At 37.6% G+C, this 11,643-nt stretch overlaps 1 protein-coding gene across 1 annotated transcript in view; it reads left to right on the top strand.

Moving 5' to 3' along the window:
- Positions 1-3,918: 3,918 nt before the first annotated feature.
- The window catches only part of LOC109309541 (UPF0462 protein C4orf33 homolog), a 29,212-nt gene continuing 21,487 nt past the window's right edge, over positions 3,919-11,643 (top strand). The window contains exons 1-2 of the mRNA XM_019534317.1: positions 3,919-4,059; positions 5,624-5,678. Of these exons, the coding sequence (XP_019389862.1) occupies positions 3,989-4,059; positions 5,624-5,678 (126 nt within the window). The 5' untranslated portion in view covers positions 3,919-3,988. The remainder of the gene's footprint in view (positions 4,060-5,623; positions 5,679-11,643) is intronic.

The following is an 11,643-nucleotide window of genomic DNA, read 5'->3' as shown; positions in this document are numbered from 1 at the left end:
GGATAATCCTGTAGTCTAAAGGTAGGTCTGTTTTGCGGGGATAAAAGACTGTAACATCTATTCCACCAATATTTCACACTGGCTAGTTTAGGTGATTTTCGTGGATCTCATTCTTGGGCATCTTGTATTTTTTCAGGAATGTCATTTAAGATAAGAGGATCTTGTCCAGTGTAGCTAAGCTGGATCAGCCTCAATATGACTGCTTTTTTAAAATTGGACACTGTAGACTCCTTGCTGTGAATTGCCACCTGTTGAAAGTTTACAAGCACTGTACATATAGTTGCAGGGGGTGGTGGAAGGTTTGCACCTACAGTACTTGCACACTTTTCCAAAAATAAACTCTAGTACAAGATCATGGATTTTTATCTAGTAAACATAAGTAAAAAATCTGGGTGAGTTTTTGTCTGAAAGCTGTCTTACTCTGTTAAATTTCACAGGTCCGTGTTTCCTCCCCCCGCCCCCCCCCCCCACACACACACACACTTGCATGCTGCTATTTCATGTGTGAACTCCTTAGTGTTTGCTCAGGTTGAGCATTTTGAGTGCAAAGAGAATGCAGTAATTCAAAACAGTTTCCTGCTTGTACAGGCTTTCTCTTCTCACACTTGGCTGATTTATTTTATGTTTAAAGGTACAATAAATCGTCCTGTTTACTCAGGTGGTTTTTACCTGTTCAGATTTTGATCTTTGTAGAGCCAGTTCTGGCCTCGAGTACATCTATTGGACTATATTGGAGGGCAGTGGCCTAATGTATTAAACATGCTGGATATTTCTGAAAATACAGATTATCGTACATTAACTATGCTGCACTTGATGGTCAACAGTAGCAGAGGATTCAGCCACTGAATTTTGTGTATTATAAGCTACCACAGCCTGGTGAGAGAGCAAGCACTGTCCTTCAGTTTTAGAATCTCTGAACTGAACAATTCTTGAGTACAGGCCCTCTTTCTAATAACACTTTCCTGAGGGTTAGAACCTACAGACCAGATTCACTTCCCTGGGATGTAGTCCTGGCTTCTCAGATTCTGTTATCTGTAACACACCCTCACCAAGTGTCTTGCAAAAGATGTGAGCTTCTTGTTTACAGCTCTTTAAGTGCATAGGACACATGTATTAGTTGTAAGTAAACACAGATACAGGTAGGTTTTTCCATACTGCTTCTACACCTCATTCCTTTTAGTGAAAAAATAGGAGTTTTGGATTAGTAAGTTTTCTAAACACAGTGCACCCCTATTTTCTATCTGGCTCACGCTTCTGTGAGAAGTGCTGAGGTGCCCATCTGTAGGGCAACAAGCAGGTAGCTTATGATTTAATCATTTTCTGATGATGGGTGCTGCAGCTTCATTAGGTTCCCTACCCCAATACAGAAGCCAGCACAAGCACTTATACACATGTAGCTGTGGGTAACAGAATACCTTAGTCTTCCCTAGCAAGACCCTTTTTTTAAACTTGTCCTATTGCTCCACCATCCTACCTGCTACAGATGAATGTAGTAAAATTGATTTACTTGCAGCGGGGCTCTAATCTATTGTCCTGAGTCCTGCCTTGATAACTGCCTGTTAAGCATCATCCCTTATATTGGCAAGAATGTGACCCAAACCTACCACCCCTGAGTGGGTATACACTGAAGCAACCAGTTTTGCTGAACTCTTCATGGGGACTATTTCATACTGTTACCCAGAATTCATAGGTTCCACAGATAAATTTTCCAGTGTGTCACCATATATCCTACATGGAGAATATTGGATTTGCTAAATTGCAGAACTCTGTCTAAAATAGCACATACATGCCCGTGACTATTTCAGCTAGACTGCCCACTAATCTGTCTCTGGGGACTTAAACAGTTCAACCTGGCAACATTGTTAAACAGGCACTGTTTTTCAAAGCAGCCTGCTTGACAAATATTTCCTATGGGCAATTTTTAGTTCTATGCCGCTTACAAATTGTGGCATACTAAATCTGATAAAACTCTGTAAACTCATAAGATTTTTATTTCTTTGGAAAAGACATATTCCCAATGGGGACACACCAACTGATATTTCTGAACTCTACAAGTGCTCAAAATTGCTAGGCTTGTTTTGTTTATTTTTAAGTGTGATGCTTTATTCATGTGTAAAAACAGCCTCAGTAATTTTTTGGCAGTGTTTTACAACACTACAGCCAAGTTTCTTCTCCCTTTGGCCACTTTGAGAGAATTGTGGTAGCTAAATGCATAATCCTGCCTCTTGATTTCCATAATAAAACTTCAACTTTAGGAGTGAACTTGGGAATCATAAGTTTTTACAGATGAAACTATTTAAACTCCCTAAAGCTGTTTAAAATTCTTAACAGGTCCTAAACTTCTGCAACATATGGCTTATATAGGATACACCTTGTTTAACGAAGGCTAATAAAGGTTTTATTAATACTTCTTTGGATATGATCTACATAATTCACTTGTGGCTTCATAACTTGTGAGTAAAGCAGCTATCAATGAATGACAGTAAAACTCATAAAACAACTTCACTGTGCATTTTCTCTTTTGTGTGTGGATATTTTATGTGCATAGAGTCCACAGAATTGGGTCCACACTGTTACCTTAGTGGAAAACAGCTATCCGAATTTGTTAATTCCTCCAACCCATCTGTTTCCACCAACTCTTTATGAGACTTATCAAGGTCTGATTAGAATAAGAAAGTGATTTGGATTTTTAGTTATTACAAAGTTTCATGTTTCTGTAGCTGCAGACTGTCAAGGCCAAAGCTCTGCAGTCAGCGAGAAGACTGTGTCATGAAGCCTAAAATCTCTGTAATGCAAACCTAGAAAGCAACTTGATGTAAATGACCCATCTCTGTAATCTGCCCAAGGTCTTGTTTACACAATACTATTTTTGTTGTTTCTTTAGCTGCAGTCTTTTCTTTCCTGTTTTTTATTCCAATTATACCTTGATGAATCTTATAAAAAGGTGGTTCTTGTGCTGGTACTAAATTGGTGTTACTTTTAGTAAACTACTGCATGCTGCTTTTTTGGAATGTCTTGTGTGCTTTTTCCACAGAGAATAGTCTATTTCTATCCTCCATATAACCACTCTTCGGGTATTATGGTGCTGTTTTCCCAATTTTTCTTTAAATGTATTCCTTTGAGGTACCTAAACTGATAATTGATATATTGGTATTGATTTTTATGCCACTAATTATCTTAAATTACTTGTTTGGTATAATTATTTTAAGAACAACACACAAATAATATTATTCGATTTGCAAGCCAGGTGCTAGATGTTATATAAAACATCTATAAATCTCAGTCTATCTAGAGCACCTCAGGACCTGATTTATGCTCACACAAGCTAGCATTTGTTGATGTAATCTCATTAACTTTAGTGGAATTACTCCTCTACAGTGCTTGGAGTGTGCTCTAATAAGACCTACACCAAAGATCATTATCAATAGGCAACCACCTGCCTATGTGAGTGGTATCATAGCATCTGATGAAATAGGATGCCACCTACAAAAGCTTATATCTCTCTGAACCTGTTAGTCTCTGGGGTGCCTTCTGCCTGACTTTAGGCTAACACAGCTAACTACCTGTCATTTGCCTTCCTGATACGGTAAAGCTTGCAGTACAATTTTAAAACAACTAGTAAAAGAAAAGCTTTGTATTAAGTAACTGATATTTCAATTCCTAGGATGATTATCTAACACAGGTTTCACTGTTTATGTTGACAACCAATTGAGTTAAATGAATAACTTGTACTTCATGTTTTATGCTATCACCACTGTGATTAAGGAAATTGTTGAACATATCCAAATAAATTGCCACCTGTAACCTACAGTTCAGAGCACTGATCTGTAACCATAGTCAATTATTAAACACTGCCAAGGAGAGTAAATGTCATTAATCACTATTTAAATAGTAGACATCAGAAATGTGGTGCAGCTTACTTGGCTGTGATAACAGGAATTAGAGTATAAATGTGACAAACTTTTATATTTGTTTAAATCCTTCAAAAATGGCTCTGTGGATTCTAGTTTTCATTGCAGGGTGCATTGCTGATCCAGGGCTTCATGTTGCACAGGGCAGGTACTGGACATTTTTTTCTTATTACAAGTTACAGTTGGAAAATGCCTGATTTGTCGTCTTTTTATCCACTTTTTCTTTGACTGCTAATACCTTTACTACAATAAACTACATATTAAATGATTGAGAGGGACTAAGATTTACGTGTTAATACCTTTTTTTACAATAAGTTTAAAAATTGAAGTAAATTGAAGGTCCGTGTGTGTGTATGTATATATAAAATATGCGCTAGGGTAATGAAGAGCAAAGGAGAGCTGTGAGCCATTGCAGTATGAACAGCCAGTGTCTCACAGAGGTATCATTTCCTGTTCTTTCAGTCAGCAGAAACTGTACACAGTACAGAGGGAAAACGCACAAGGCTGCCAAAAAGCCAGTTATGCCGACAGTTTCAAAGGAGTGACCTTAGCAGGTAGGAGAAAAATATTAGTGAAGAAATGGCAGCCTCAGGAGCAAAAGCTTGATGAACACAAAGTAACCTACTGTTGTATCAAAAGCTTAGGGATGAAGAAGAATAAAAACTGGAAATAGGAAGGGAATAATGTATACACAGACTTAATTTCCACTTGTGATCTTCAAAACAACATCTTTCCATCTTTTTTCTTCTTCAGAAGTATCAGGCCTGATGGAAGAGAGGCATTTTGGACACTTTGTAGCGTTGGTGTTGCTTGACTTGACAGTTCCTAATAACTTTTTTCCTCTTGCACAATGCCTAAACCCTGCTTTGTATGGTTCTTCCACCATAACAAGATTCCTAGGAGCAGTAATTAAGATGAGAATTGATTTTAATATCCCATTCATACTCATAGTCTATCCTCCTAACATCCCCAGCTGCAGGTGAGCAGATGCCACAGGACTACCATTCTTAGTTCTTAGCATGGTTGTGCCTGTGTAACAGATTTGAAGACTGAATAGATTCTTAAGCAATCTCAGTAAAATTGTGTATAAATGCTACTTTTTCAGAACCACTGAGGATAACTCAGCGACTGAGAATGAGGCATTGGATAGTGACAATTTCATATATAGGAAATTAGATTCACTAGTAGGAAAAAGCAATGAACGAATGACATACTTGCAAAACAAAAATTCAACTTGTTTCAACAGCTTTTGTATTTTATTGTATGCGCTTTTCTAATTTCTTGTAGAGGCACATAAATATATATATATATCACCCTTATAAACTTGTACATAAAATTTAAGTTTTCTGCTTTACTCACCCACTCACTGTCACATCAGTAAGTCTTTGGAGCTGGCATTTAGAAACATCTTATGACTAGATTCCCTTAGATCTTGTTTTGGTTTTCTTTTACTACTTTTTGCCACTAGATGGAAGAAGAAGGTTATCAAAATGATGCCTTCATGCTACCAACCCAGTTATTTTCCTCCAGGCCCACTGCCTAAACTGTTTCTAAAATAAAGACTCTCAAAAATTTCAATTTTTGTAAACCATATTTTTATTGCTTTTTTAAATTTGTCAGCTGTCTTTTATATTGGCAGAAATAGCAAATTATGCTGTACCATTATCTATATTCAGTTGTTATCTTTTGTGTACTTGTTTTTCTTCAAATAGAAACATTTTAAGGTGTGATCGAGAGAGAAAATCACTGGAGGATGAAACAAACAAAGTAAGTGCCAGTTTGTAAGAGTTATGATGCACAAAGTCTTGTAACATGAGGTTGTTTTAAATATCCTGTTTTTCAGAGTTCTAATGTCATCTGATGTGCACTTTCTAAACAACTTATAATGCCTTAAATACCTTTGAAGTGAGAGTTGCTTGTGTTAATGGCAAACTGATATATACCAGGATGGCTCCTGCCTCCCTTGCTTCCTCTTCTCTCTCCCTCCCCCTCCCCCCCTGTTTTTTTTGCTTTGGATTCTGAAGCAGACAAATTGGATGCAAAAAAACTGCAAGCAGGAGATCTGGATGATCACAGGAACATTTTTGTTTGATTTACCTAATTTCTATGTTAAAGATTAAGACTGTACTGTGTAAACGTTTGGTGGGACATAGCATATAGAGCTCAAGAAATCAGTCAGCTTATTTAAATGCAGGCAAGTAGCTCTTTACATTGCCTTTTAATTATGATATATAAACCTGACCTTCATCTGATTTGCATCTAGTTGAGATGGGAAGTCAGTATCTAGCATTTGCAGTGCAATCTGTTACAGTGGGGGGAAAAACAAACAGCATGAATCCTTTTTCAAAATAAAAAGACATCCTTTGGCATCTTTAAAGGCTGAGAAAAGAGCTGCTTTATTTTGCTCTTCAATTCATCTTATATTTTGAGAAACCCAAGCTTTCAGCAAGCAAGTATACAAAATACCATTTTCAATGGATCCTGCCTCAGTGGGAGTCTTTGTGCAATGGCTTCTGGGGTCTTGGATCAAGTTCTCGTTATTACCAAACTAAAACATCTTAAAGAATTTCTATAACTCCATGCATGCAGTATAGCCTTTTTTTTTTTTTTTTTTTTAAAGAGTATAAATTAGTTTATATAAACTAGGTAAAATCCTCATCCTCATTTTTCACTCCTTTATGCCAGTTTAGAAGAATTTGATTGGTATAAAGTAGGTCCTAAAAGTTCTATCCAGTCAGATTAAGAATTCATTGGAAGGTCCCTTTCCAAGGCCTGATTATAATAGGTACCTGAAGAGGCCATTGTAATTTAAACTGCCTTTCTTCCAACCTATCTTCATTACAATGGGGGTCTCATCATTGTCCCCCAGGACTGGGAAAACGAGCATGATTTTTAAGTCACTATGGCTATATGTCCCTTAGCCTGAGAGTTCCTTTTTTGCCTTAAGAAAGTCACAGCACAGAATTTCACTTTTGGTGCACTTCCAGTCCTGTCATATAAATATGCACAAAGCAATTGTTAATATACTGCATACACAATGTACAATCATTGCTCTCAATCACAATGTCAGCTCCATTTCTAAGGTATACTTTACTAAAGTTAATTACAATGCATTCATCATCATATTATTGACATTTGATAACCTATATTTTATTTACTGATAATTTTCTCCTTTCCCATTTAGTAAATGCATTATTTTATTGTGTTCCTGAATATTGACTTGACAAATGCCCTGGGGGATGCTTTAAGACTGATTCTGGAAGACTTATTTATGTTGGCTAGAATTCAAGCATGTAAACAGTCCCAGGAAGGTCGAATGGCCTTATTTTCAGTCGGCACTGACATAGATCCTACGTGGGAATCAGATGCTTAAAACCTCAGTTTTCCAAGAGAGCTATACTGATAACTAATCAAAAACTATAATGTGGTGGTGAACATGTTTAGTTCAGCACCTTAGGGACATAAACAACCTGCATATTAGGCTCCTCTTACCCTTACATGATTTAAATCTGGATCTCCCACTCTTCTGGAAGGGAGAACCTTTACCACGAGGCTGTAGAATTGGTTACATGAGAGCGCTCACTTCACCTTGCCTGGTCCCCTGGGCACAAGCAAGCAGGAGTTAATGGGCTGGAAGGAAAACACACAAAAAGCAGTCTGCCTTTATAGCCCATAGGTTAGGGCACTGCCTTGGAAAGAGGGGAGCTCTAGATGAAGGTCTCTGCTACCAGGATTACTTATGGTTTTCAATTACTACCTATGTAATGTACAGTTCATTGAGTGTTTAGGGAGCAAGAGGTAGAATGGGTGGCACTGGCTCCCAGGAGAATGCCCTACTGCCACCAATGGCATATTTCCTTTTGCTTGCTCCTAGGCAAGTGCCTTAACTGCAGGACTATTGGCAAATGGAAGTGAGAAGATTTTGAATCACTGACCTTCAGAAACTTACCATGTGGCTAGGTTCAATAGTGGATGTTTGTGTTGTGCATTATGGAGACAACTTACAAATAGCTCAAGTAGGGACAGAAGAAAGCGAAGGGGACAGAAATTTAAACTTACCCCTATGCTTTAGAGGTTCCTATTAAGCACTTTCAAGTATCTCCGGCTTTTTTTGAAAAGCATGTGGAAGGCTTTGAATACTTCCCACTTTCTGTATAGAGTGCCTGGGCACATAAACCTCTTAGCCCTATTTTTTAAATCTCTCCTTTGACTCTAAGGAATCCTAAGCACGTAGGATTTTGAATTGACCTCCAAGACGGTGACTATTTGAACTTGCCCCAGTGTGTCCTATTACAAGAGTAAGGTTAGAACAACCAGGCCCTCTGTGTTGGTATTGTAGTATTTTAATAATATTCTTAATTATAATATTAAACAGCATCTTCTGAAGAATTTACAGATACAGAGACTTGGTCCCGTAGTAGCAAAGCTATGTATATTTCATGAGTTTTTTCTTTTGCTAAAAAACACGTCTAGCTGCAGTTGCTGTACTGAACAGGAATGTCAAACAGGTAATATTTATGGTTATGTTAGGTATGATTATGTCAAATTTCAGGATGTTTTGGAGCTAAAGTAATACATGTTATTACACGTTTGAGTGTGTAGTATATTCCCCAGTACATTGAGAGTACATCGACACAAGAAAGAAGTTACATTATTAAGACTGGTTCACAAACTGGGTATAGCCAACACTGGTTAAAATAGCAGTAAAAATCCTCATTTCCCATACAGGTTTGAACTCAAATAGGAAATCCTGTAAATAAAAGATACCTTTTGTTTTCATTGCTGCTTTGACTGAGTTAATTAATTCGTCTTAGCCAACCTGCATTAAGAACATACATTTTTTTTTTTGCAACACAGATATATCCAAAAACACCTTTGAAGGAATTTTCAGTTGGAATATATTAGGAATATAGAATTTGCATTTGTGAATCGGATCATTACAATGTTTATCTAATATCCTGCCTTGGGTAGTACCCCAATCTCTTAGTTCAGTGGCTGGTAACTCTCTCCTGTATTATGCACTTTGCCAAGTATACAGTGTTATGCATCAGGAAAAGATTTCTTTCCAAAACTGTGCTGCAGGTAACAAGTTTACACTTTGATACAAATGGTAGTTGTCATTAAATTACCCATTTCTTTAATTCTAGGCATGGTATTTGTGACCTCTAAGAGTTAGCTATATGTCTTTGCAAATAGCATTTTCTTTCTCTTCAATATTTTATAGACACTCTAGATAGTGATCCCTGTAGTTAAGGTTCTCTGGCAGTTTCAATAATTAGATTGTGTTTTAGTTGCCTATTACTTTAACAGTTTGGGAAGTAGTTTCTGTACAAGGTTTCTACTTTAGGATGATTTTCTTTTTTTCTTCTTTTTTCTTTCAGCAAAAACAGTTAAGTTCTTTCCAAGAATGAGGTACCACTTTAACTTTTTTAAACTGTTCTGTTGACAAATTCTCATGTTTCAGTGTTTTGGAACAAAGACCTGAGATTCAGTGGGAGTCAGCTTATTATTAGTCCTCTCCCTTTTGCAGTCTCCGTGAAAATCTGACCAAACTTAGCCAAGTAACAGGCTCCCAAAAATCTCAGTTTGCACATCTTCAGTAAGGACTTGTGTAGTTTGGCCGATTAATGTATCTGAAGATATTGCTTGTTCTGGATTTTCTCCGCCTGTGCAACAGAACTGAGAGCATGAAGATTGGCCTTCCTTTACTGTAAATGCTGTATCTCCCAGTACCAAAGTAGTGCAGAGCAGGAGGAAACTCCTTTGCTTAAATTCAGAAGGGTGGAAAGGTGGGCATGAGACATGCCACAGTGTGGGATTAGGACATAACGCTAAGGATGTTTAGTGAGGGAAAGATTGAGATTCAGATATGTAGGTTAGAGACTGACCTGAAGTGAAAAATTAAATGGAGGAAAGGTAGTGGGGCAGGATGTTCAGGGATATTTAAAATTAACTGGATTGAGGAGCTAAGGACTTGATGGTGGAGGTGGCCAAGAATTTCCTGAAGTCAGTATGTTAAACTAACACAAATTTGGACAAATTAAGACTTCAGGAAGTATATTAGGAATAAGCAGAGTCTACAAACAATGGAAGAAGGGACTGTTCAGGAAAGAAAAGTCTGTCTTTCTGTCTCAAGAGAGCACATTGGAAAAGCTTGGGTTATTTAATCTATCAAAATAATGGCTGAGAGGGGATATAACTGCTGTTCCTAAGTTCATCTGGGAAGTAAAAATAAGGGAGTGTTAAGGATGATGTTGGTACTAGATCAAACAGGCACAAACTGGCCATGATTAATTCAGACTGGATATTAGAAGCTGAGTCCTAGCCATTAGAGTAGGGGTGGACAATTATTTTGGGCAGAGGGCTGCTTACTGAGTTTTGGCAAGCCATTGAGGGCTGCATGACATGCCCAGGGCAGATAAATATCAATTTTCTAAACTGTTTAGGGGCCCCACAGGCCAGATAGAATGGCCTGGCAGGCCACATTTTGCCCACCCCTGCATTAGAGCTTCCAGTGAGAGTAGTGCAGGGGAAAGAGCCTAACTGATTTTAAGGTGCAGTTTAATAATTATGAAGGGGTTGATATGATACGAGGCCTGCAGTAAGAGAGGGCTAGACTCAGTGATCTGAAAAGTCCTTTCTAATCTTCTGTTTCTTATTTACTGCACACTATGTTCTTAGTATAGAATTATTAATTTTTAGGAGCTCTTCCGAAATCGTTGTTGTTACTGTATCTGAATGCTTCACAAACATTTTTTTTTTTTTGTGTGATAACATCCCTGTGGGTGATATGGCATTATTATCACTGTTTTTCAGATGGAAAACAGATGCATCAAGATTATCAGAAGCATTCACTAAGTTTGGAACCCCAATAAGAGATGCTCATCTTCAGCCTTTTTAAAAAGAGAATATAGCCTTTTTTATTGGTTTGTTCAGAGCATAACTATTGTTGATACTGACTGTAATTACAGTTGTGGATGGTAAACTTACCAAGTTCGGTTTAGCTGACTTATCAGGTATCACAGTGGAACTCTGTAAGAGGCAGGAGTTTTCCATAGTATCATTTAACTGTCTTGACCAGGAAGTAGTCATCCTATCCCTTCTTGTAGATCCCAGTCTCATTTACTACAAGTTTTCCAGTATCTGCAGAAAATAAGATAGGAGTCCTAGAGACAACAGCCTTCACTATACAGCCTAGATTCACTCTTCCATGCATGGAGTTATGTTGAGATTCTCTTGGAAATGGAATAGAATGGAAATGCAAAGAAACAACATAAGAGTGGTGCATAGGCATATTGCATCTTTTGAGTGCTTGGCTTTGCAACCTAGTGTTGTTATGTTTTCTATGCCTTTTTTTTAATTCAGTAATTTATCTCATGAGTCTTATACATTGCTGCTATATCTTAGACAGACACGAGAACTCCCTAGTCTTCTTAATTTTACAAGAATCCTATACAGTGTCAAACTACAAATTATTTTGTTTGTCCATTCTGCGATCCATTCTCCATCATTTAATTTAATCTGAAACTTTTAACTATTCTCTATTAACTTGATTAACTTAACCTGCTTTTTTATAATGTTGGTATATAGAATAAGGTCAGGGTAATATAAAGGAAGAATCTATAGACCCTCACACCCACAAACAGGTTGGAATTGTTGTGCCCCGCCTACCCCTTAACAGAGTTTCATAGTTAGTAGGGTCGGAAGGGACCTGAGCAGATCATCAAGTCTG

This window comes from Crocodylus porosus, unplaced genomic scaffold, assembly GCF_001723895.1.
Source record: "Crocodylus porosus isolate Cpor-Errol unplaced genomic scaffold, CroPor_comp1, whole genome shotgun sequence".
Lineage (NCBI taxonomy): Eukaryota > Metazoa > Chordata > Crocodylia > Crocodylidae > Crocodylus > Crocodylus porosus.
Note: the sequence above shows the minus strand (reverse complement) of the source record. Positions and strands in the feature narration are given on the sequence as shown.